Source organism: Corapipo altera, unplaced genomic scaffold, assembly GCF_003945725.1.
Source record: "Corapipo altera isolate COAL_440 unplaced genomic scaffold, ASM394572v1 65, whole genome shotgun sequence".
Taxonomy (NCBI): Eukaryota; Metazoa; Chordata; class Aves; order Passeriformes; family Pipridae; genus Corapipo; species Corapipo altera.
The window spans coordinates 874,412-900,779 of NW_020884891.1; the positions used below are offsets into that span (position 1 = coordinate 874,412).

Here is a 26,368-nt window from a genome sequence, read left to right on the forward strand (position 1 = left end):
CGATCCCTGTTCCCCTAAGGGTGACCCTGGCTGAAGGCGATCCCTGTCGCCCCGAAGGCGATCCCAGCCCCGCCTGAGTGCAACCCCGGCCGAGGGCTCTCCCCGTCCCCCTGAGGGCGCTCCCGCCCCGCCGATCGCGATCCCGCCCCGCTGCCCGAGCCCCGCCCGGCGCGGCCCTTCCCGCCCGCCGTACGCGGCGCTGCCCAACATGGCGGCCAAGGTGAGTGTCCCGCCGCCCTCAGCCCGGCTCAGCTCCCGCGGCCCCGCCGGCCCCGCTCCCCTCAGGGGCTCCCGGGCTCGGGGCAGCCGGGGACGCTCTGCGGGGCCGCTCAGAACCGCCCGGCCCCGCCGGTGCGGCCGGGAAGGAGCCCCGGCTGCCTCGGAACGCGGGGTCAGGTGAAGGAGTTGGGCAGTGACAGGGCTCTGTAGGTGGAAGGAGCTGGTTCAAGAGGGTGGTTCAGTTGTGCAGCAGGGAATAAAATAAGTATTTCTCTCCTGGTTGTTCTCCGTCTACTTGCAGCTCCTGAAACACTTGCAGCTCCTTGCCGGAGCGATGAATATCGGGGCGATAGTTCGGCAGTAACGTTATGAAGTGTTGGTGGTGCTGTGCATCACTGAAACAAGGCTACGAAATCGCGCTGTTACAAACTAACAGGGGCGCGAGTTTCTGAAATACCTTTAGTTGTAAAGGTAATGCAGTGTCTTTAAACATAGAAAAACGTGCATGTAAGGACCTGGGCTTTTACTCGAGTGTTTAGACAGGTTTTGCAGTGTTCATAGTTAAGTTGATGAATAGGTTGTTCTCACGTGAACCTTCATATTTACTTTTGAAGAGTATTTAAAATGTGTTTATATCGACAAAGAAAACGTTGACGCAAGTGAGGACAGCCAAAGAAATGAAAATGAAGCATTTTACATTAGTGTATTATGGGAAAAGGACCTGCTTTGGCTTTGCTGTTTGGCTGGGTGATCTTGAATTGCTATAGATCAGTACATAAATCTGAATGTATCAGTACCTTTAGTGAGGTGACCTAACTTTATGTATGTTCTTTATTATTTACTATAAAAAGTTAATAGCACTTCATTCTGTGGGTCCCCATGTGGCACACAAAAATTAAAACCAAATCCCTGGAGTGTCAGTGAGTTGAGTTGAAGTGGAAGGAGGATGCTCTGCCGCCCTTGTGTGTGGTTTTTCTCATAGTTGTCATTAGAGATTTATAAGTACAAACCCAAATTAGGATACTGGACGTGGCATAGAAGCTTCTGGCAATCCTCATGTCTCTTGTAACTGCTGGGAAAAATAAAGCAAAAATATGTGAGACCTTTTTGTGATCTACCTCAAGACATCTGAGTGCTAGGAGAAAGCCATAAACCCATGATATTATTCTTTAATTAATATTTACTGTTAAGTGTTAATTTTTCTTTAATCTGATTAGTAGGTTCCAATTTGTGATAGAGAACTTGTGTCTTTTTGTATATAAATGCATCAGATTTTTGCATATGCTCCACTTTTTTATTACCTTGGTTGTTTTGAGGCAGTTCCTGCCTTCAGGACAAGTTTCCTGACTTGTGCTCCAGTTCTTGAAGCAAGCACACAGAATTTACAGTTTCAGTGAGAAACAATGTCTTGGAGATTAGCATAAATTAAATATATGGATTTCTTATGGTTTAGTTTGTAGTCTGCATCTTTTGAGTGGAAGATAGTGAATTCTTTGTAGTGATGCAGCTTTTTAACTTCATTTTTAATAGAATCTGTATTTTTGATACTTGATAAGATTCCAGCACTTTGAAGCAGATTGTTTGAAATGCAAAGACTTAAAGCCAAAGTTATCCAGGTACATTTGACAGTTTTATTATTCTATTTTGATTAGTTTTACTATTCTATTTTGATTAGTTTTACTCTAGTTCTACTGTTAAGAGGCGTAGCTGTAACAATTTCCTGCTGGGAGAGTCTGTAATACATTTCTTCAGCAAATAATTGCAGTTCAGTCTTCTCATCAAAAATAACACCATGTCTGTTTTTCTTTGGTGTGCTTTTCATGCCTGGGGAAAACAAACCTGCTGGTTCTAAGTGCTGCAGTGGCAGGAGCATGGCAGTGGTGATACAGAGAATATTTGAACTCTTGTCATTGACCCTCCCTCCCTCCAGAACATTCTGGCTGGTAATTTTTAGTGCCTGTAATTCTGGTGGTGTTTGGGTCTGTGTCCAGACAGAATCCAGAGACATCAGCTGGGCTCATGGCTGTTGTAGCTGCAGCTGTTTCCTGAATTCATGAAAAGGAAGATTTTTGATTTCTTTAGCTAAACAGTATATGAATTTTCTTGTTTCATTCATAGGGCCTTTAAAGTCATTTTTAATAAAATAATTTTAATAGATGGATACTACAAACAACTTAGGTAATCGAGGTCTTTTTAATGCACCCAATCATTAGGTAAGGAACAGGATAAACAGATACAATTTCTTCATGCTTTCTCACTTTTAAATTTCGTTTTTCTTCTTGTAGCTCCAGAAAATTGATGTTGTCCTGGTAGCATTTGGTACTGAAATAAGCAATCTGAATTATGATAGGTTTTAAACAGGTTTTTTTCAATAAATTTTCAAAAATACAGACTTATTGTGATGGACATCCCTTCCTAGATTCTTTACAGAGACTCTTCTGTAGCTCAGACTGTGGCATTTTGCTCCAAGGAACACTGTCAGAAAGACAGTTTTTGTGTTAATTGGGACTTATTTTGATTATCCCCCTCCTCTCTCACCTGTTCTCTGTATCCTGGAGCTGTTGGGTGCTGGGAGAGTTGCCTTGAGGAACTTCTGTGCTGAATGGATTAGAACTGAATTTTCCTTAAGGGGTGGTGGAAGCATCAGCGTGGCTTTGAACACAGAATTCTTCCTGGTATTTTAGGCAGAACTGTTGTCAGTGGTCTCCAACTTTTTCTTTACCACTGTAATTGGAGAAAATCATTGTATAAGTCAGAAGAGGTTCCTAAAAGGCATAAGGTTTATAAAATTCCAGGGGGAATTTTTATCTCTGCATTGACTTCCTTTTTTCCTCTGTCTGTCCCAGGTGGCAAAGCTGGCAGCTGTTTCTTCTGGGCTGCCTTTTATATGTATTACTGTCTATGCAGCAACAGAAAAGGGATCAAAAAGTCAGCTGGTGAAGCCAGATCAGGTACAGATCTTACTGTTTGTTCATCTTTAACCAATGCTAGAAAACCCCCCAGCATGCCAGCTCTTTCCATTGGATTCTGTTACCCAGTAAATCAAACACACAGCAAAGAAATACGTGATGATAAAGTAACTGACCACTGTAGCTCAAATCATAGAATCATATCACAGAATCAACCAGGTTGGAAAAGACCTCTGAGATCATCAAGTGTTTGTTAAAAAAAACCCCTGAAGTATGTTTATTTTGGTACACAGTTTAAAAATATCCTAATACATTAAATATCAGGGATCGTTAAAGCCACTTTTTTAAACCATATCTAGGTGTATATTATTATTTTCAAGGGAGATGGGAACCAAACCACCACATTATATATTTAATTTGACAGTGCAAACAAATGAGAAACTGTTTAGACCAGGAATTCACTGGGTTAGACAGCAACAACAACAATAAAACCTGAAGTGTTGCAATGCTAAATTAGTGAAGTTTTATCTCATTTTCTTTGTTACAATATATCCAGGCTGACGCCAGAAAAGTCTTTTTCTATTGTGCCGTTTCTAGTAATACACACATCCATCTTCCAACTGTTCTTGCTCATGCCTTTGCTGAACAAAAGACCTTTTGTCATACTCAGTGGTTGTGTTTCTTAGATCCTATACAGCAGTTTCAATTTTAATTTCTAAAGGATAACGTGAGGTCACCCTTGTGCGGAGCCAGGTCGTAGCTCTCAAAGTAACTCCCGTGCGGGGGCTTTGTTTGCTGTAATGGGAACACTGAGGGTTTGCAGGCTGGAAAACCCCTCTTCAGTGTCCCCACTATGAGAATACAGAACCATCTCCTTCTTTTGCAGCTCCCCATTTACAGAGCACCCCCTGTGACATCGAGGTACGTCGAGGAGCAGCCGGGGCAGCTGCAGAGCCGCCTCTCGACAGTGCGACGGACAACCGGCCGCTACCTGGGCTGGTGCCAGGTCAGAAACACCCACAGCTCCCTGCACTGCTGCCAGCACTGCCCACAGCACTGAAAAACAGCTCCCTTCACCCTGCAGGGTTCTCTGCAGGGCCTTGTCTTAGCATACACTGATGATTTAGGATGGGAAAACGAAGCATTTTTCTACAGCAGGAGTAGGTCAGTTCTTGGCAGAACTTGGGAGCATTTAGGAGTCTGGAATTCCAGTCCATGGAGTGAGCTGCTTCCAAAGGGCAGGTTAAAATACCTGGTTTAGGTACTTAGGGAGGACAAACTGCATCCCATGTACCTGTTAAAACAGGCTGTCACTAACTAGTCATCCAACCTCCCTGCTGTTACTGCATGTTCTAGGTGTAGAACTGGGATACCTGTCCCTGTTCTCTTACCTGCTGGTAAACAACACCTTTACCCTGGCTTTTGTGAATAGCTTTTCTGCTTGTATTTTGCTCTTACAAACAAATTAGACCCTAATATTTGAAAAAGGCAAAAAAAAAGTCTTCCTGTATTTTCTTGAAATTGTGATTCCATTGGTCTGTGAAAATCTTGTCAGTGACTGCATGGCTGAAATAATCTGGTTATAAATCTGTATCAACCTTCTACATGCCCTTAATCATTGAGTGGGAGTTCCTGACATTGAGTAGCAGTGACCTCTGGTGGTACAAATTCCCTGTTGCTTTCACAAAGTAAAAGGGAAAGTCCGTTTTCCTGGGAAAGCATCTCTAAGGAAGAGAAGATTGTATTTTATAACTGAGTTTTCTTAGCTTATACAGTCAGTGTCCAGGTGTTTTCCTACTCTAAAGTTTTGTTCCTGAGATGTCAGTTTTGAAAGTGAGCTTACATTAAAGAGCTTTTTTTTTACTTAATTGTCACTGGAAGTTTTATAAGTATAAATATGTTTGTCACAAAGGGGTTAGATCTCTGCACAGCTTCTGTAGAAGTTCACTGATCTGTTTTTTTTTTTTTTTAAGTTACACAATATTTCTTTGTCTCATTGTGCTAAGCCATATGTAAACATCTGCTTTTGCAGAGATTTTAATCTTTCTTTGGTTGTTTTTTTTAGACTGCTTATGTCTTTGTTAAAAATGGAATAACGGATTCAATTCAATTTGGAAAAGGTAAGCAAGTCACATATCTCTCCTTTCATCTATATTAACTCACAGTACAATCAAAACTTAGAACTAAGCTTTCCTTTTTCTTTGTTAAAAATTAACATTTTGCAAACCACAAAAAAAAGTACTTATGGAGAAAAATTGTGAACTTTGCTGTGTTTTGAGGGCTGTGCTTCTGGTTCTGATAACACATCTGGAAAATGCACATTCTCAGTCATTAAAAATATCCAGTCATGGACTCTTTGCAGTTCTGGATATTCATAATTTTACTTCCATCTTTATTCCTTAAGTAGGAAAGGAAAGGGTTTAAATTTAATTGCTGTATTTCTTTATTTTTCTTTAATTCTAAGATGCTTATGTTTACCTGAAGAACCCCCCACCCGAATTTCTTCCCAAAGTTGGTGTAATTACAGTCTCAGGCTTGGCTGGAGTGGCACTGGCAAGACAAGGTAGGAGTTTGCTTATTTTCATTATTGGTGTGATGAATCTGTAGCATGTAAGAGTTTCAATGGTTAGAAGACTTTTCTGAAACGTTGCCAAAAGCCTGTGTAACTTGTATTAAAAACCTCCTTTCTGGTAAATTGAAGGAACATTATTCAATACTACTTTTAGAAGCTGGCTAAGAGCTCACAGAGCAGGATTGGCCAGATTAATGACACAGTTGTTCTTCTCATTTTTCACAATATTGGAAAGCCTAGTTCAGAATATCAGCATCTCCTTGCACATATAGTAATAGTTGTGTTTACCTGCTACAATTACTTAGCTTTACATTTCATTATTATTGTCTAATTATTCAAAATATTTGGCTTTATACAGGTTCTAGATTTAAGAAAATTGCTTATCCATTGGGACTTACCACTGTAGGGTTTTCTGTGTGTTACCCAGCTCAGTCAGTGGTCATTGCTAAGGTAAGTTTACTTGTATTTGAATATTGAATTAACAGTGAATTTGGTCATAGCATTCCCATTTCATTTGAATTAAGCACTGTGGGATTGGGAGTCAGAATCCACATGCATCTTCATTAAAACATATAGTGCATCACAGGTGTTAATTGCATGGCTATAAAAATCAATAAAGGACTGAATTTAAAAGTACAGTCTCTGGATTTTTAACTGTCATTTCTCAAGTAAACGAAGATTATTTTATCTGATGAAATAAATGTAAATAAAAAATAAAGCCTTGATGAACTTCACAGAGATGCAGTTTGAGATGCTGCACAATTACCTCCCTTGTCAGAATTCCTTGTTTTCCAATTACTGTCATCTTGCCATTGTCTACCTGATTAGGGCTTAGCTGTTTATGTAGAAAAGCAGAACCTTATTTATTATTTTGTGTGCAAGAATTGTTTGCACCCAGTACTGTTCTGCACAAAAAGTAAATTGAAAAGTCTTCCAGTGTTTCCCTGTTTAGAAAAGCACATACTGCTCCATAAGAATTCCTTGTAGCTCCTTGAACTCGGGATTTATAGTTTCAAAATTTCACTTCTGTATTAAATGGATGAGACAGGAAAATGTAGTTGGTTGTGTTTGATTCTAGGACTTACCAATCTTTTAGTTAAATGGTGAGGCTTAAGTTTTGACAGAAAGATTTGTGAAACATTATCCTGAAATCTGACTGGGAAAAATCTGGGCCAGGGCATCTCCTGGGACTTTTTGCTTTTCTCTTTCTGTGTTTGATCATTTCCAACTTAGTGAGACAAGTTTGGATCCTTTCAAACTGGCATTCAGCCTGTTGTGCCAACACTGCACACTGTTGGCAACAAAACAACGTTGATTTCATTTGGAGTTGAATTTGGAGGTGAATTTAGCGTGGGAATGTTACCTGTGGATTTCTAATACCAATTTAAGCATTATTTGGGATTTGCTTGATGTAAGAGAAACAGGCAGTAGATCTTGAAAAGTAGATGATTCAAATGTCTTGGTGTGGGGCCAACACGTTCTCATGCAAATGTGATGAATTGCATTTGAATCACCTGTGTATTTTTGTATTTTTAGAGCTGTTGTAAAATTGTTTTTCTAAAACCATAGGTAACAGGGAAGAAGTTACTTTGTTGGAGTTGTCAGATCTATGAGGCTGTGAGATCACTGTGGGCAGAAAAGGAACCTGTCACCAAGGTAGGACTTGTGAAGTGCTGGCAACTCATACATTCAGAGGGAGAAAAAACCTCTTTATATTGACCTATTGCATATGGAAAATTTATCCTGGGTTTTGACATTCTCTTCTCCAGGATAACCTTTTCTTACAGAGGACACTTTCTAACCGTGACATAATTCTTGTTCTCCTCTGAATTTTCTCTAGTTTCTCTGCTTCTTCTCCGTCTTTAGGGGATTCTGTGTGGTGTTTGTGGTTTTTTTAAAGTGAAGTGGTCAAAATAGGTCATAGTAAACCAGCTGAGGCCTTGCCAACAGTGAGTAGAGGGGAATATTAACCCCCTGTAAATCACATCTGGAATTTGGGTTAGTGATCCCACAATTAAATGTGTTTCTTTCTGCAACCTGAGTTTTTTCTCAAGTGGAAACTTAAAAACCCTTGACAAAAGTAGCACTTCTCTGAGTAAAATTTCAGCTTTGCACATAATTTTTTTTTTGATCTTTTCAAAGAAAATGAAAGTTTCTCAGTTATATTGGCATTTAGAAGAATTTTGCTTTAAATTTACAGTGCTTATTGTTATGTAGCCCTCACCTTTTATTTCCTCTGAGGAGCCCAAATGGAATCCTGAGTTTTGTGAATGACATTCAGATAACTGGCATTAAACTGAGAGTGAAACAAGAACTGATGTGGTACAGACAGTTTCTGTTAACTTCATCTTTTTTCCCTGAGTGAACCCTGTTCCCAAAACATATTATTTTTCATTAGTAGGGTGTTACTATGATTTATCTTTCCTTCTTCTGCTAACTAGGGGTAGTTAAGTGTTCTGTAAAAACTCATTGCTGTTTCAACCCTGTGTAAGGCTTGAGGTTCCTGGGCTGTAAATGAACTTGTGAAGTACTTTGAGAGCCTCAGGTGACAACACAGTATCAGACTTAAATATATACTCATGACAAATTCCTTTTCTCGTGATAATCAAGTTATTCTGGCTGATCTGTGGGGTTCTTCCATGCATTTCATTTTTTTCCAGCTGGGTTCCTTGTGTGCACCTGACTAGCTGAATATCACTGGATGATGTCATATCTGAAAATAATTTCATAAAAGAGAAGCTTCCAGGTTGAAAGTTTGATTTGATAATAATGCATTAAGCATATCCCCATGTGCTTTCTGTTATTAATGTTTGGTTCACAGCTGCAGCCAGAGTCAAAACCAATTACACAAGAAGATAAGAAGAAAGGAGTTTCTAGTAACAAACCTGAGTCTGCTGTTGAGTCAAGATCATTGAACAGAACAGAATCTTCTCCAGTAGAGTCTTGGAGTAATAAAGATCCAGTGCCTTCATCAGGTGAATTAAATGTTTCAAGTGTAATCTCAGGGCAACTTGCAAATCCAATTAGTTGACTTAATTTTGTAGTTACTCTTGCTCTAAAATGGAGCAGACTGTCACTGCATATTATTCTTGAGAGTATATTCTACACCCTCTCATTTAATACATATTTCAGAGCCTCAGGGAGGAGATAATTTTCTCACTGTGGACCCTGTCACAGTATCAGAATTTTTATATATTTGCTGTTCACTCAATAATGTCTGAGAACTGACATTAATGAAAACCAGCTTCTTTTGTAGGCCAAAATAAGGAATAATTCCAGTGCAAAACTCACAGAAAGGTTTTAATTTGGATCATAACTAGAAGGTTGAAATCTCAAATGGAGTTCTTGACTTTTAGCCTTTGCCAACAATCCAGAGATGACACACAGTGGAATGGAAAAGAGGAATGTGTAATTGAGAGATGAAGTATTGGATTTTATTTTGCAGGTTTTCTGCAGGGGTTCTTTGTGCATCTCAAGTGGTTGAGATAATCAGCTAGATCATGTGACAGCCTACTTACATCCAAATATTTGATAGTCCAATTGGTTACAGAAAATAGTGGAATTGCCTATTAAAGGAGAACTAAATTTGTTTTAAAATATTGTTACCTTTGTAAGGGCAGTTTCTGAATTTTGTTACTGAAACCTGTTACTTCTCTTTATTGTGTTCTTTACCAGAGCTTTTTTTTTTATCCTGGAAAAGAAGCAGAATGTATTTGAATGGGGGGTTTTAATATTTTTTTTTCACTTCGTTACATTCACATCTTTCCTTTGCACCTGTATTTTTTCTGATTTAGTTTGTGGAATGCTTTGATGCATTTTTACATTTGCTTCAGGCCAGACTGTCTTTAATGGTTTTGTGTATGTAGATCTCTTCTGTCTCTGCTTTCACAGGTGGAATTAGTTCATGTCCCTAATATAGCCAAAAATATCCATGCCCTAAATTAATCTGTGTTGTCAGAGATGTTTATTTTCTCTAGTCCAAATGGGGCAAAGCTTTCAGGAGAACACAGCACCCTTTGTTAAACCAAGGGATGTAGCTGGAAAAGAAGCAGCCCAGGAGCAGGAGGCACAGCCCTGGAAAACCTGCCTTAATATTCCCTTCAGTGCTGGAATTGCAGTGTTATTAAATCTGTCAGTCTGTGCCTAATCATTCAGAGTGAGTGTGAGGGCTCAATGTTTTCAAAAACTTAGTTCAAGGCTTTTGGAAGTGATGAAGTGAAAGTAGGTAAGAGTGTTTGTCTTCATCTGGAATTCTCACCATCTGGCAGCAGCTTCAGGGAAGATCCTGACTGGGCTGGTTTTGGGAGACAGCTCTGCTCCTGGGAGAGCAGAAAGACTGGAGATATTTTCCATGCCTCAAACTTCCCTTCCTTTCCATGTGTAGGGCAAAGCATCACTATTTCTTCTCTCACTCTGCTGTGTTCAGGAAGTGGTGTTGGAGAGAGGGTGGGAGGAAGTCCTGCTCTCCATCCACTGCTGTATGCTCATAATTCCAACCCCTTTGCCTTGTCCAGAGTTTGAACTAGAACAGACAGATTTTGATCTTTTGTAAGTGTCTGATAATACAGAAATTCTCAAAATGTGTCATTAAGCTTTTTTCCCCTACAGCTCAAATACATGTCTATTTTTAATTACATTTTTTAACATCTCTAACAGGAACAGTGAAGACACCAAAATTTAAGCCTGATCCCAAACTTATGGACCATGGACAGTCCAGCCCAGAAGATGTGGATATGTACAGTACTAGAAGCTAAGCCAAGCCTGCTTACAAACTGCAAAATGTCACAGATAAGGGGGAGGGAAGAAGGGAAGGAATAATCCTTACAATACATACTCTGTGAGGTATAATTTAATCAGACATTTTCCTATCTCAGTTTGCATTATTGACTTCCATGATTCTGTTTAGTGCATATTTTATTTCTGACTGAGAATTCACTCAGTGCCATTAGGGAGACACCGAGAAAATGAGGTTTGTCAGTGTCTTCTCCCAGTGAGGTTTCTCTGTGCCAAACTTGTTAATAAATGTCACTTCACAAAGGATATTTGGAAATGTAAACATATCTCTGCTTCGGCTCAGATGTTCATTGATCTGAAAGAGGAATGTGAGGGATGGGGTTTGCACAAAGGCTTCTTTGGCTGCTTTCTTTCAGCTCTGGAATGAAGTGCAACTTCTTACTGGTCTGAGTACCCCTGACAGCTTGTGGTTATATTGTATGAACAGCATTGTTTTTAATGCTTCTGTAAACTTTTTTTCATTGCAAAATAATGTGATGTTGTTTGCCTCTTTCACAAAGGTGAATGGAAACAGCTCCTTGTCCTGCTTCTGAGGTTTTTAAGTGTCACTGAAGGTGGGAAAAACACACAACTGATCTCTAAACATCCTTTATAGACCGTGAATCACTTTTCACCTGCTTCCAGTACTTTGAAGAACTGTGTGTAAATTGCTCAATCCATGAAAGTGATACTGAGATTATATAAAATCCATTAGCAACTTTTAGGATGTTGGAAACCTGTAATTTCAAGGTGTTAAGTGCTGACAGATATTAAAAATACAGAAGTAAGAGACAGCCAACTTTTTCTCCCCAGAACTTTGTATGCAATACCCATTGACCTTGGGAGGATTTCTGTAATGTTCTTTTTCCATAAGAATGAGATTAGAAATTCATTAAGTTTCCTTAATGATGAAACTATCAAACGTTACATTTATCATTGTGTTTATTGCTCTAGTTCTGTTCATCCTCCATTTCTCTTCATTCTTTTTTCTGCCAATTCATGAAATTATGGGCTTTGCTATAAATTAGAGGTGGAAGCAAGAACAAATTATACAAGCAGATAGGCTAAAACCTGAAATGCTGCTTCATATGGATGTGTTCTCAGCACTGGGATGTGAAGGGATGTTTGCTCCTGTTCTCCATGAGAAGAGATTTCACAGCCTGATTCCTTCTTCCAAGGCTGCTGATGCCAAGGCAAATGACTGGTGACATACAGGGAAACAGAATTCCCAGTGTCCCTGTGGAACCAGCAGGAGTTGTGAGGAGATGCTGCAGGATGGAATGTGCACAAGTGGTGAATGAGCAAAAGAAGTACTAAAGCTTTTGTGATGGTTCAGAAAGAGATAAGTATTGGTATTTTAGAATCCAAATTTCAGGCACCATGTCGGACTTTGTTACACAGGGTCCACTGGAAAGTGAAGTCAGTAAATGTGAAGTTTAAAGACGAGGAGTTCTATTAGTTCAGCTTGTTTGGGACAGCTGACTTAGGATTTGATGTGTTTTGTTTATTTAATCATCTCTTAAGGCCCAGGAATTCAGGCAGCAATCAGAGGATATTAAATCAGTCTTCAGAGAGCTCCTGGACAAGACACATTTAGTGTTTCATCACAGAGAAAGGAGTAGAAAAATTAGATGGCTGGGCTTCATATGCCATTTCCAGGTGAAGACATAAGGCAGGAAGTGGAAATGGTGGAGAAATTATGATTTTCAAGTGCAAGACTGGATGGCAGAAATTGTATTATGTCTCCCTGTGATCAGGTTCTGGTTAAAAAACATAAAGGAAAACCCATCTCCTCTACTCCTCGATTCTGTTAAATTCTAACTGCCCTTTGATGATGTGCTTCCACAAGTCAACAGGAAAGGTAAGGGGATGCAGATTTGGTTGGATTTTGTAGGAGTTTACTGTGGTGAGATTTTTCAGGATATAGTGAAAAACTATGACTAAGGGTTATAGTAATAATATAACAAGGACTCCTGGGAGCAGAGAGAGAAGCCACCTTGGGTACCTGTTAGGGAGCCAGCATGTCTGCCCTTTCCAGGCAAAGAGAAGTGCCAAAAGCTGCTTTGGGCCTTCCCAGACTTTGAGGGCATTTCCATTCCAGCCTTGTGACACCAGTGCAGTGTCTGGTCTGCACAAGGTCCTTTGGCTCCTGGGTGGTTGGGCAGACAAGACTCAGGTGTTCTATGCAAACAGCTTGTGTTACACCCCCTGATTCTGCAAGTTGTTCATGCTGTGCATGGCCATGGTACACAAAGCTGTCCTCAGGCTGTATTTCAGTCTCAAATTACTGCTCAGGACAAAACTGTAATAGACCTACACCTCAGAGTTAAATCAGCATTCCAAAGTCTTACAAACATCTTCTGGGACATAACCTAAAATTGTTGTTCCTGCCCACTGTGGTGAATGAGCAGGATGAGGGATGCAGCCCTAGAGCCCACAGAATGGTGTGCCTGTGCTGAGTCATTTCTTGGTGGGTAAGAGCTGTAAGCTCAGCCCAGGGTTTCCCAGGTGGCTGCCCCATCCCTGGAGGTGTCCAAGGCCGGGTTCTTTGGGGTCCTCAACAACCTGGTTTAGTGGAAGGTGTCCCTGCCCATGGCAGGGGATGGAACAAGATGGTCTGTAAGGTCCCTTCCAACCCAACTAATGATGATATTAGTGTCACTTCTTAGTTTTTCCATCAGCTGAGATTTCTCCTTCTCATCCTTCTCTACAAGGCAGGGTAATTTTCTGTTGTTTCGTTTGTATCAACAGTTTTTGTTTAATATCCCTCCACAGTTGAAAAGCTGGGCTAAGATTAGAGGCTTGGGTTTTAGGACTGAAACACATCCAGCTGAAGAAAACTGTTCCCTCTGTGCAGCCAGAGAAAGTGGGACAAAAGTGTGGAAGGTTTTGTATTCTGTGTGGTGTGTTCTGTGCTTTCAGGTCAGACATCTGAGCCTCCAGGGTTTATATAATACTCTACAGGTGACTTGTTCCAGGTAACTGCAAGCAACTGTAGCCACATGTCTGTATTAGTAATTTCTAGTAAAGGTGCTATGCAATGGCTTTAAAAAAGCAAATTCAGATCTCCATGATGCCATGGCTTGTGAGTCTTCAGTGTAAATATGTGCCTGACTTGATCTCTTCAAGACTTCAGACCCAATAGGCAAATCTGTTACAAAGAAAACGTAAGATGGGGGGAAAAGTTGCATTGTGAGACATGGTTTTATTAATTTATAGTGAAACAGTTTGAAATGTCTCTAAAATGTATCACTTAAAGTCTATTTCATAATGCAATAAGACAGTAAGAACATATACAGTAATTTTTATATGTTATATATTTGTGAAAAATTCAATGTCTTAAAGAACTGGGTCACGTGTATTTTCTAATACAGAAATAACTTTAATGCGTTTTTTTTTATTTATGATTGATTGTATTCGATATAGGGAGATTTGGAACTTGTTGATATTAATTTTTTATTTACATAAAACTGATTGTGATACTTTATTTTGTCATATCGCTGTGAAGCACCTGGAAATAAAGGGTGATAAGACACTTTTTAAAAATTAAGTTGAACTTCTGTCTGTTGTCTTATCTGTAGGACAAATTGTCAGTTCTTTTCCTCTTTAAGAATTAATTTGATAAATGTAACTAAGTCACACCTGGGGAAACAACTTCACCCTGAAGTACTGAAACATTCCTGGAAGAAACCACTGAAATAACAGACAGGACATATTAATGCTGAACGTCTTAAATTTTGAGAAGTGCTTCCATTTTCTTTCCTTAGTGTTTCCTTATAAAGAATTCTGTAGCCCAGGACTTGGACAAATGAAGGCTTTTTCCTGCTGGAGGAATGGCTCACACTGGTAAAGACTGAGGCAGATAAATGTGTTTATCTCGGTGTGGCTCTGTGCTAATCTTCCAGGTAAAGTCATTTGCCAGGCCAATGGTGTAACCTGCAGTGTGAACCACTCAAAAGGAGACAAACTGTGTGAGTAAGAAACGTGGCTGTTTTAATGGCACATTGTCATTGTGATTCTTCAATAACTTAGGAAAGAATTACTGTGAAGGTATTTTAATGCATCAGTGTAGTTACGTTGTAGTGAAAGTTTGGAGTGTTTCTGAATCACACTGAAATACTGAAAATGTATTTTAAATCCAAAAAGAAAGTGGGGTCCTACAAAGCCTTTACTTTTTATAAAGGAGTATCAATATGCACTAGACTGTGTGTAGTTTTTATTTTAAATTGCAGGGATTCCACGAAGCAAAGCTCAGCCCTGTGCTGATGGTAAACTGCAGTCAAGAAGGGCTGTGACTGAACACATGGCAGAAATCAGCATTTTATTTACCCCACCACAGCACTGCTGTGCTCTTCCTGTAGCCCAGAGCCAGAGTCCAAACCAGAGTGGGGTCCTGAGGTCCCTGTGGGGCAGAGTCCCACCACCCTTGTCCAAGGTGCCGTTCTTTGCCCTTTTGTGAACGGCTGTGGGAGATGGATTTTTGCTGCAACAACTGAAAGGAATTGCTTGTGTTTCCCTTGCTGTGAGCAGGGAGTAGGTCTGAACTGAGCCTGTGCTGGTTCTACGTGTTGGGAACCCTTCCTGTGCTGTATCTGTAGCACTCCCAGTAGCAATATTTGAGGACTCCGTAGCTTGTGTTCTGTTTGCGCTGCCCTCAGAACCCCTGCAAAGCTGCAGGAGTGGAGGGTGTTCTCCAAAGCCATCTTGAACCACATCTAAAATTAATTAAGAGTAAAGCTAATGAGCAGTTGACCATCTTTCACCATTCATTTTGGACAGTAATTTTGCTTCAGTTATAGCTCTGTATTTGAGGAAGTGAGATCAGCCTTGATTACTGTACCTAGTCTAGTCAGAGAATGCATAACTTGGCACTAGATTCTGCTGTGTTCCAGAAACTCAGACAAGAGGAGGAAATGGGTGTGCTGTGAAATAAAAAGCTCACAGCTGTGTAGGTCTGTTGGCACTGGGTTTATTTGTTGTTACCCAAGTGAGCACTAAAAAGGAAACCTGATGGGCTCTGCAGCCCTTCTGTGGGACCATGTCCAAACCTGCTGTGTTCATAAATGCCAAAGGTGTAACAAAGTCACGAGTTTGGGGGTTGTGATCTGCTTCATTAAAACATCTCACCCAAGTAAAAACTGCAAATTGCATTTCTGCATCTTTGAATGAAATCTCAAAGCCCCAGGTCAAGGTGTTTGTTCCTCACCCAGCCTGAAGCGCCGGCACTCAGCAGCTGTGAGCTGGAGCCAGAGCAGAATTCCCTGTGAGCCACAAGAACAAAGCATCTGTGTGAACTGGTTCTTCACACTCCTGCCTTCATCTGAAGAAGGATCATGCAATTTCTTTTACTGAGGTCTGTGTAATTTCTCTGATCCTGGGCGTTGTACAGCAATCTTCTGGCAGAGCTGAGAATCTCTTATCCCCTGCTCTAAAATTAAGTGCTGTTGGGCTTTCAGCCAGAGCAGTATTCTTTAAAGAATTTGCTAGGCATTGATTTTCAGAGATCATTATTTATCCTCTGAAAGGTAAAGGTTAAAGTTTACCTTTTGCTGTTAATGTAACTGTGGTTGGCATGTTTGCATAAGCAGCCAGCTCTTGTCAAATTAGGAAATCCACATCGGGATTTTATCAGTGGTGGAGAAACTTGGAGGGCACCATCCTAAAAACACTTGTGCCAACTGAAACTGCAACACAGTTCCCCTCCCACAAACTCTGGGCTGTCCTGTACAGTGTTCAGGAGGACAAATCATTCACATAGAAGTGACCACATATTGAAGACCTCGTGCAGTGAATGTTGAGAATATTAGAGAGACAATCTTTAAATAATAAAAAGGCCAGATGACAGTTTGAGGGTGTGCTAAGGTATCAGTTTCTGTTGTCATTCATCATTGCCAGAGGGGGACTTTCCATTCTCTTCTCAGAAAAGTGAAAAATTAACCAATAAAACTTAATGGTAGATGCATACAATGACAGGATTCCCTCCTGGCCCTGCCTCATCCCTGTTAGTTGGCTTCAGGATCATGTCTTTGGCATGTCTTTAAAAACAACATCTGTTCCAGGAACTTTGTCTTCAAATACATTCCAAGTGTGTTGTCTGTAAAAGGTAACATAACCCTAAAAGGAGAGTAGATAAATGCTCCTGACAGATACCTCAGTCTGTTGAAACTTATGTCCTTAAATGAATACTTTACATATGTATTCAAAAATTCAGAAGTAGCAAGATTAATGAGACATTTTTATGGAACTGCCCAGTTTTTGTAAAAGAAAATATGCTGGATAAGTTATCAGGACGTTTCTATCAGCTTTAAGTTAATTAGTAATTCTTCATAGAGAAGGATGCTGTAAAACAAGCTCAAAATCCATGATCCTTGACTCTGCTACAGTAGCAGAAAGGAGAGCTCATTCTGCTGCTGGCAGAGTCTGGAAGAATCAGTGTTTTATCCCAGTTGGCTCCAGGATGTCCTTTCTGGAAGTCTTGCTCTGTGTCCTGTTCCTGGGCAGCGGATCCCTGGGTGAAAAAGGAGCTCTAAAACGTAAGACATGGTGGGATTTGATTTGATTGTCAGGACAGGGGGGTGTCCATGTCCATCCACTGTGGGAGTGCTGCTGTGGCACTGCAGTCCCAATGGGAATTCTCCTTATGCCTTAGGTGGAGTTTATTTTAAATAACAGGAAAACAATGTAAATGGAGAGACCTTTGACAGCTGCCTTCCTGTGTTGTGTCATAATTCTTGAGTTCTGTGCTGCCAAGAGCATATTCTATAGAGACCTAGATGTGTTCTGGCTTTCACCTGTTACTCTGTTCTTCTGCACATCAAAAAGGTCCCGACCATATGAGTTACAACTGAAATACTCACGGTTCTGGTGGCTTTGAATCATTTTGAGTCAGTCTCTCCATGTCAAAATTGATGTTTTTAAATGAGTTGAATGCCTTGGTTCTTTTTCAGTAGGAATACTTTGTATAGAGGTTAAAGAGAGGTCTTTTGAGAACAAGTATTCTTAGATTTTTTGATACAGAGAAAATCATCAGTAATTAAGAGCATGACAAGAATGCATTGAAAGCTAAGTCGTTTTAAATAAGAAACTAATTAATATGGAATTGTCTATGATTCTCTTATAGTATACAGTATTGGTCAGATTTTTTTTTATTGGGAGGATTTTCTACTGATTGATTTTATATATTCATTTATTTTATCATCACTGTCACTGTTCTTTACCTGGTAGCTACCAGTTGCTAGTAACCAGCTATCACTAACCTGACAGTGATGGAAACCAGCTGCAGGTACTATTGTCTAGTTACTAGTTTTGGTTTGTGATCTGAGGAATTTTTTTCTGCTGCTTTAGCCTTTCAATCACCAACAAAAAGTTCCCACTTGAAGGCTAACTTTGCATTTATATAGACTCGAGTCCTGTGAAGGGCTCAGCAGTGAGTTCCTCAGTGACATGGAATATTAGAGCATTAATGTCCAAGGGCACACACTCCCTCTCTCCCCAGCACAGTCACAGCTGGTTATTTTCTGCTCCCTTAGTATTTTTTGAAACATTGCTAAAAGAATTGTGATTATGTTACTGTTGCTTATCTCCTAAGCCATACCAAATGCTACTTGAGACTTCATTGTTCTGGGCTTTATAGGCGTAACATGGGATCTGTATTGAAGTTGTCTTGGAAAATGCTTCAGTGCTTGATGCAGTACATGAAAATAGATTTGTGCAAATGCAAGCCTTGATTCACTGTGTAATCATTTAGATTTATCTCTGGTTAGCAGGAAATGTTGGATTAGATTGCCTTGGAGACTGGGGAGAAAGGAGGCTCCCACCTCTTTTTGAAATCAAGACTGCTCAGAGCAGAGTTTCTCTAGCTAATAAAGCTTTAGTCAGGAGTTTGTAGTTCCCCTGCTCATGGTGTGAAATCCCTCTCACAAAAGCAGCAACATTAGGGATGCTCTGATACTCCTTGCTTCCAGTCAGTTCTCTGGGGGGCTCAGAAGGATCTGCCCAGAGATCTTTCAGTTCTGACTCTCTGGCTTCATTCTAAATGTGTATCCTCTCACTGGGAACAGTTATGACAAATTATACTCAGCTGTGTTGGCTCTTTGGGGCTTTTTTTGAGTATTCAGGTTGGTGCTTGGTGTTGAGTCCAAGTCCTACGTGGGAGAGAAACAGGTAGCAAAGAGTGCAGGGTGTGAGGGACAAACCTGGTGATGTTTGATGTCTGCCTAAGGCTGCTGAGGAAGGTGTTTTAGCCAGTCACACACCTGTGGATATGTAAACACTCAGCTTCTGGATCATGATTTACAGCCCACGATGTTTACACAGCAAAGGAGACAGATAAGAATTGAATTAACACAGACCAGATCCTTTTGTAGGCCAAAATAAGGAATAATCCCAATGCAAAACACACACAAAGGTTTTAATTGGGATTATAATTAGAAGGTTGGAATCTCAAATGGATTTCATGATTTTCAGCCTTTGCCAGCAATCCAGAGGTAATACACAGTGGAATTCAGATACAACCACACTTAAATGATGTGATAAAAATCATCATAACACACAATTTACTGGGCAACTGGGAGATGGGTGCACATTCAGGGTAAAGTAATTTAAGCAGGTAAATCTTCATTTCTCAAATAATTTCAAAAATTTCCAGGGGCAAGGCACTGAAAAGTAAGATTTAGTATCATCTAGAGTATGTCATGAAGCTTAAATTTCTGGTGCCATTAGCAATCCAGCCCAGTGACAGTATGTTACTGGATAATTGCATTAATTACTTGATTTGTTTTAATTCACAGCCAACTGCAGTGGAGTTGAGAACTTTCAGGCCTGCCTGGGTAACACAACTCAATTCTGTCCTACTGATTTTCCTTGTCTGTGTAAAAATGAAGAACCTTTCTGCAGGTAGGGTGTGGGGTTGGTTTGTTTAAATATACACTGTGTAAATGTCAAATATATTCTTAAGGATGAACTAAATTTAGACCCTGCAATGTGATCCACGAAAGTAGATGTTGATCTTCATTCACAATCTGCATAAGTTTGTAACTCTGGTACAAAGCATCTGGGCTCAGAGTTTTCTTTTTAAAAACAAGTAATTCCCAATGATCACTGTAATCCTTAATTTTCACATGCTTCTTCTTGTCTCAGATATTTTACTTTAGAACTGCGTTCATTTTTTTTCCCAGGTTGATCAAATTTTCTTTAGAGTTAAAAAACCCCAAATAGGATACCTTAATGTTCTATTCTCCATTATACAATTGGTTTTTTCCTTTTAAAAAATCAGTGTCATAATGACAGATATCACTGTCACGTTTCACTTACATCTGCAGAGTCTGGAAATTCAGCACTTTTGTCATGTTTAGAGCTGGCACAGGGATCTTAGCCCTCAGTCATGCCATGACTTGGGTACTGCACCCTGTTCCCAGAAAAGCTTATTATCTCCTCCTGAAATGCCAAGCTGGACTTGTTGCCCCAGAACCTGGCAAAGTGCTTTTGCATCAAATCTGGAAAAAGATGTATGTTACTAAGAAAAGTAACACCTTCAGGCAAACTGGAAAAGCAGTGAATCTCTTGGCCCCTGCAGTATTCAATAATAAATAATTATATAGCAAAATATTTTATCTTTTTTGGGGTATTACTTACTTTTGAATTAAAATGGTGTTGCTGAAAATGAGTATTTTTGTTTGCAGATGTAATTACTTCAGAGTGGGCTGGAAGGACTACTGGTACATGGGCCCCAAATGTAACCACCTTTGGAACACTCTAGATTTCATTTTAGTGGCTACTGTTCCTGCAGTAGCACTGGTTATCATAGTGACTGTAATATTTTCCTGTTTCTACTGCTGTAAAAGTGAAAAACCTGGGTAAGTGACTTTGGGTGCAGATAGAAGGGGTTTTATATGGAAGGAAAGCAAAAGGAGTCTGGTATTCTGGTTAATTTTTAACCTCTGGATATTTAAATGGACAAGGTTGCCCTGAACCATCCTCTGCCAAAATACTGTTTGTACAATTTAAAACTAAATCAAAGCATCTTCCCTGAGCACTCAACACTTACTCAGCATTTTACTACTACGTGTAGAACTTCACTTTGAGTCATTGCCTCTTTTCTTTAGGGCTCACCAGACAAGCTTTAAAGATTGATAAGTCCATTTGCTACTTAAACTCGAGACTACCAGATGTGTCTTTGTGATTTATTTGCTCTTAAGGATTGGCTTGCTTTCCACAGGTTTAGTAAAAATGGAATAAGGCCAAAACATGGACAAGAGTTTGGGCAATTAAACTCAATTCCTCCCGTTCTTTGGTCTCTGACTTTGGCAATTGGAGCTGCTTTTTGCTTCCAACACTTTTTTTTCCCCCACTGATACCTCTCCCAAGTACATAGACAGTATGGGTTTTTTTCTTTCACTGAGCCCCAGTAATGTGTGTCATAGAAAAGCTGTAATAATACATAGCTCTTGTACAGCCACTGCCACGGGTCATCTGAAGCTGTGCCACGGCTGTTGAACCAATCTGCAGGACAAAAACATTTGTCAAGACCCTCAGCACTGCTCATGCTCTAAATTCCCACTGTTCCCCCCTGCAGGAAGCAGCCAAACTCTCCCTACCTTGAGGCACAGCACAACCCTGCCTTCAGTGCTGACACACCCACCCACCTGGGGCACAGGTACCCACAGCCACCCAGGGTAAGAGATGGGGGGGCACACCACGTGTTCCTGAGGGGAGCCAGGCAGGGGGTGTGATTCAGAAGAACAGTACATGAATAGCAAAAAGAAAAGGTCATCTGGTAAAATTAAAGGTACTCCAGGTTTAAAATCTCCCTAGTATTTGATTTCCAAGATCAGCTGAATGCACATGAGAAGGTGAAACTCTTCAAGATTCCTGTGAGACAGAGTAGAGTGTTTTGCCAGGACCACCTTTGTAGTCTGTGATGGAGCTGGGATTTGAGTTTTGGTCCTCAGAGGACCAGCTGCTGCCTTTGGGGCCAGGGTCACCCTCTGCTGGGCCAGTTTTCTCCATTAGACAAGATGTAGTAGAGATCATTGCTTGAACTAATGGAAAAGATGGATAAATGCAGTTAAAAACCAACACGAAATAAAAAGAAACACGAAAGGGAGTATATTTGTGTGTGTTCATTTGCTAATTCAGTAGTTCAGGTGATTATTTTACATATTAAGGAGTGCACAGGGTGTGACAAGAATACATTGTGGGCTGCCTGAGAAAAGAAAGAAAGGAATCTATTCTGATCCATTATTTTCTGTTAAATCTATCTGTAAAGCATCATTATCTTGGCAGTGCAGCAGCCTGATCCTGCCTTCACCAGGAGATGGTGCTGTTTAATTTTGAACTAGTTCAGAATTTGGTTCAGCTAATGCTGTTTTCGAGGTTAATAACTGGTTTACTTAATTGTGCAAAGACTTACCTGGGTGGGTGTTCCTCTGTTATATCTATATAGACTATATAATATACAGTCTACATAGACTTTTCTACCGAGTCTTTTAGATAAATTGAATTTTTACATTTGAAAATGTGAACATAACAAACATTATATTTTGTAAGTGCTGGATTGGTTTATAACTTCCAACACACTGTACCTGGTGGGCTGGGGTTTGTCATTTGTTGTCATTTTGCTCTGTGTGACCACCCGATCCTCTCCATCAGGATCAGGATGGCTGGGGTGGGCAAATTCCAAAAGCTTCACTGAGAAGACAAGATTTTGATGAAATCTCAATCCCAAGCCAAAGAGGGAATTACAGGTATGCTGCTGTTTTTCTGTATTATTTGCTCATTTTCACTTTATACTTTGGCTTGGAGACTCAGAATGACTTTGTAGCTTTGCCAGTGGCACAGCAACCAACAAAGGTCCAGTAAATGGCAAAGCTTTTGACTGGACTATTCACATACACTCCCATACATAAATCCTAAAGTACTGATTTATCCAGGGGCTTCTATGGTTTTCCTCTAATAATTCCAAACATATTCCTTTTCATTACTTTTAGAAACACACTTTCCTTGGTTGTGCTTCCTCACTTTGACCCTCCCCATTATCCAGCCAACTGTTGCAGAGTTGCAAGTTTTGCAGAGGTGTTGCCTCAATGCAGTAGTGAGCTTTAATATTTTTACATTTCAGTTTAAAGGAACACTTTGTGCAATTTGCAGGGTATTATAACACAGGTTTTTAATAACCTTTTTCTCTTTTGCACAGTTCCATGTATTCTCAGCCCCTGAGGAGACCAGATCCAACCACAGACCGCTTCTCTCTGCCCAGGCCCCAGTGGGAAGGATTTGACTATCCCAGCAAGAATTTGCCTCCTGCAGATTATGCAGGGGGGAGACAATATCAGGTACATATTAATTACATACCTATGCATACTAATTACATACCTATGCATATAGATTATTTAATCATCTATCTTGGTGCTAAATAGAAATCAAAGCCACTTTTTCCTATGTGGGTGTTTTCTTCAGGAATTTTACAGAACTGCCCCTGCTGAAATGTTTTTAAATGTTTCAAAACCTGTTTCAGTTTGTGTGGACACAGTCCTAATACATTCAGTTATTTGTGTGAAAATCACCTCCCAAAGCTCCTCAGAAGCAGCACATACTAACAAAAGAAATATATATAAATGTAGTTTAATTAGATCAATTATTTTAATAACATGCAGGAGGGTGTGTCATGCTACTAATTTAATTCTAATTTCTTTACAGAGATACTAAGAACAAGTGCTTGCTATATCAGAAATATCTTGGAATGCTGCTGATCACTGGGAAATCCAGATGCTGAGAGAGCAGTGAGACCCTGTGGATTGGGACACAGAGGAATTGGCCATCACTATTAGAAAGCACTAAAAGTTATTGCAAAGAAAAGGTACAGAAGAAAATTATAAACCAAAACATGATATTACATGATCTTAGCACCTGATTGTTTACTCTGTAATTGGTGACAACTCTTTGTGAATGCCTGACATCACAGTTCCCAGAGCTGCTGCTCAGTATTGCTGAGGTGGTTGCACATCTGTTGGGACACAGGTTCTTTGGGATTAACCTCGTGCCCTGTGCCTAAATGACAAGAAGTCCCTGTCACAAGAAGCTGCCTCAGAAGACACTCATGCTGTTTACAGGGCCATGAATTTCTCTTAGCTCTAATTTTGAAGATTCTTCAGGGCACTGTAGCAAGTAGAGCCTGCTGTACCCTGACTGACACTGCTTCACTTTTCCTCTTAAAGGCCAATATTTAAAGAAAGAAAACAAAAAATTACATATAATTCTGAGTTAGAATAGTTTGCCTTTAAAACTTCCATGGCTTGCTTTGTAACTTTTTCTGTAAATGATGAAAATAAATGAAGCTGTGGAAGATTGACTACCTTGCCACTAAGAAATTAAAGAGGCTGAAGTCCTGGATTTACTTCCCATTTTCCAAAAAGTCTGAAGCACATTATATTGAGATTTATATTAGAACACTTTTCCTTAGTGTTAGGTAATATGTGAAAGTATAAGACAAAATGAGAATCGTAAGGTTTTTAGAAAGGTTGGGGGTTTTTTGTTTGGTTTGGTTTTGGTTTTTCCCCCAAAGTCACAAATACCCAAAGTAGGCAAGTTTCACTGGCTTTCACAACAGTCTGAAACTACTGAGGGCAGATTTGCCAACTGTTAAATCACTAATGCTGTCAGAGGAACTTCTCATGGATAGTTGAAATCACAGGCACAAAAATTCATCAAAAAGAATCCAAAGATTTTCTGGATGTGGACTGCTTGCAAACCTGCATTGCAATGTCTTCTGAGAGTGCAGCCAGCTTAAAGTAATGCTTGTGCTTATCAGTGTTGAGAATTTAGTTGCAGGTTAAAGCACAAAGAAGCTGAATGTTCATAGTGGTAACACCTGCAGAGCCAGCTTGAAGCAGCATCTTGTGCTGGAGTCACTAGAGGAGGAAGAGGGAAGGATGTCCCTGCTTTTCCTTGTCTCACCCATTGTCCTTTAACAGACGTGTTCAGTAACAGCATCCTCCTGTCATCCAGCTGGTTTTCAATTTCTATCAGAAATAAGATAAGCGAGAATGGTTCCCTCTCTGTTATCTTCAGAAACACACAGAAATGGTGTTGGCACATCTGTTTAGATCCCAGGCGATTGGTTTAAGCCCTTTTGACCTCAGAAATTCAGATCTGAAGGTGTCAGAGAATTGTGTCAGTGAATTGCCTTTCTCTGTCCCTTCTCAGCCTCGGGAAGTGCCACAATCTGACAAACTGTGGTTGTTGTTGACCTCGATCCAGCTGTTTTAGCAACCTCAGAGTGACCACAGGATTCAAGAGTGTTCAGTTTGATATTCCACCACTCTTTTGAAAAGGCATAGGAGGAAGAGATAAGGCAATGCTGTCACATATCCATGGTGCTGGTATGGGACCCCTCAGCTCCCACTGCCGTGCTGGGTCCATGATGGGGGCTCGGGTGATCCCACCCACACAGCTCTGCCCCCATGGAGACCCCTGGACATGGTGGGGGCACCCAGCAGTCACAGAACAGTTGGGGTTGGAAGGGACCTCTGGAGATCATCCAGTCCAACCCCCTGCCAAGACAGGGTCACCCAGAGCAGGTGACACAGGAACACATCCACGTGGGTTTAGAATGTCTCCAGAGGAGACTCGACACCCTCCCTGGGCAGCTGTTCCAGTGCTCTGCCACCCTCATGGAAAGAAGTTCTTCCTCATGCTGAGGTGGAACTTATTGTGTTTTAGTTTATGGCCATTGCTCCTCATGCTGTTGCTGGGCACCACTGAAAAGAGCCTGGCAACATCCTCCTGGCACCTGCCTTGGAGGTATTTGTATGGATTGATGAGATCCTATCTCAGTCTCCTCCAGGCTGACCAGGCCCAGCTCCCACAGTCTCTCCTCGTAAGAGAGATGCTCCAGACCCCAAATCATCTTTGTGGCCCCTGCTGGACCCTCTCCAGTAGCTCCTTGTCTCTCTTGTGCTGAGGAGCCCAGAACTGGACACAGCTCTCCAGCTGTGCCTCACCAGGGCCGAGCAGAGGGGCAGGATCACTCCCTGACCTGCTGGCCACACTCTTCCCGATGCCCCACAGGATCCCATTGTCCCTCCTGGCCCCTGGGCAAGTGCCAGCTCATGGTGTGGTCACCCCATACTGCCCCAGGTGTGTCTAAGCAATCCCCTACTCAACATCTGAGGTTTTGGGGTCACATTTCTCAGGGATCCACTTCTGCCTTTACATTGCAAACTACCTGGAAATACAGCTCTGGGGTCTGGATTTCTCCCTGGTTGCCAATGAATAAAAGGTGTGCCAAGCCTTGCCCAAGTCCTCCTTTGCTCATATTTGTACAGCAGGCTCTGAATCTTGTGACAAACAGGAATACAAAGTTCCCAAAACAAGTTCTTATGCTTGTCATGAAAAGGTTCATATCTGCATCCTAACTTCTTTTATGTATTAAAATACTATTGTTTCAACCTCATACAGAATCTCACATTTAACAAAATAAGTAGGGGTTCCATGCTGATAAAGAGCTCCACAGAACCAAACCCATGCTCCACGCTATTTAAAGGTTGGGTGTTTTATTCAGGAGATTATCTCACTGCCCTCCAGGGAACAGGTTTGGGGGGTGGGTCCCCGTCATGCTCTCACTGTGCCCCCAGGGTGTGTGCGGGGTCACCCCTCGGTCCCGCCCGGTCCCCTCGGGGGTGTGTGCGGGGTCACCCCTCGGTCCCGCCCGGTCCCCTCGGGGGTGTGTGCGGGGTCACCCCTCGGTCCCGCCCGGTCCCCTCGGGGGTGTGTGCGGGGTCACCCCTCGGTCCCGCCCGGTCCCCTCGGGGGTGTGTGCGGGGTCACCCCTCGGTCCCGCCCGGTCCCCTCGGGGGTGTGTGCGGGGTCACCCCTCGGTCCCGCCCGGTCCCCTCGG

The 26,368-nt window shown here is 41.1% G+C and overlaps 2 protein-coding genes across 5 annotated transcripts; both read left to right on the forward strand.

Moving 5' to 3' along the window:
- The first annotated feature begins 176 nt into the window (after window positions 1–176).
- On the forward strand, window positions 177–14,029 carry APOOL (apolipoprotein O like). Of its 2 annotated transcripts, XM_027645305.1 has the most exons (9): window positions 177–220; window positions 3,066–3,170; window positions 4,015–4,134; window positions 5,194–5,248; window positions 5,593–5,691; window positions 6,059–6,150; window positions 7,270–7,356; window positions 8,522–8,675; window positions 10,357–14,029. In XM_027645305.1, the coding sequence occupies exons 1-9, from the start codon at window positions 209–211 to the stop codon at window positions 10,452–10,454; spliced, it is 822 nt and encodes a 273-aa protein (XP_027501106.1). In that variant the 5' UTR covers window positions 177–208; the 3' UTR covers window positions 10,455–14,029. The 2 variants fall into 2 exon arrangements, with proteins under 2 accessions (XP_027501106.1, XP_027501107.1); XM_027645306.1 differs by lacking the exon at window positions 3,066–3,170 and having other exon boundaries at window positions 183–220.
- On the forward strand, window positions 13,342–23,700 carry LOC113948042. Of its 3 annotated transcripts, XM_027645309.1 has the most exons (10): window positions 13,342–13,451; window positions 14,379–14,444; window positions 15,684–15,826; window positions 16,857–17,006; window positions 19,263–19,368; window positions 20,154–20,327; window positions 21,047–21,146; window positions 22,123–22,217; window positions 22,667–22,805; window positions 23,170–23,700. In XM_027645309.1, the coding sequence occupies exons 4-10, from the start codon at window positions 16,931–16,933 to the stop codon at window positions 23,176–23,178; spliced, it is 699 nt and encodes a 232-aa protein (XP_027501110.1). In that variant the 5' UTR covers window positions 13,342–13,451; window positions 14,379–14,444; window positions 15,684–15,826; window positions 16,857–16,930; the 3' UTR covers window positions 23,179–23,700. The 3 variants fall into 3 exon arrangements, with proteins under 3 accessions (XP_027501110.1, XP_027501111.1, XP_027501108.1); XM_027645310.1 differs by lacking the exons at window positions 13,342–13,451; window positions 14,379–14,444; window positions 15,684–15,826 and adding an exon at window positions 15,856–16,335; XM_027645307.1 differs by lacking the exons at window positions 13,342–13,451; window positions 14,379–14,444; window positions 15,684–15,826 and having other exon boundaries at window positions 16,581–17,006.
- The last annotated feature ends 2,668 nt before the right edge of the window (window positions 23,701–26,368 follow it).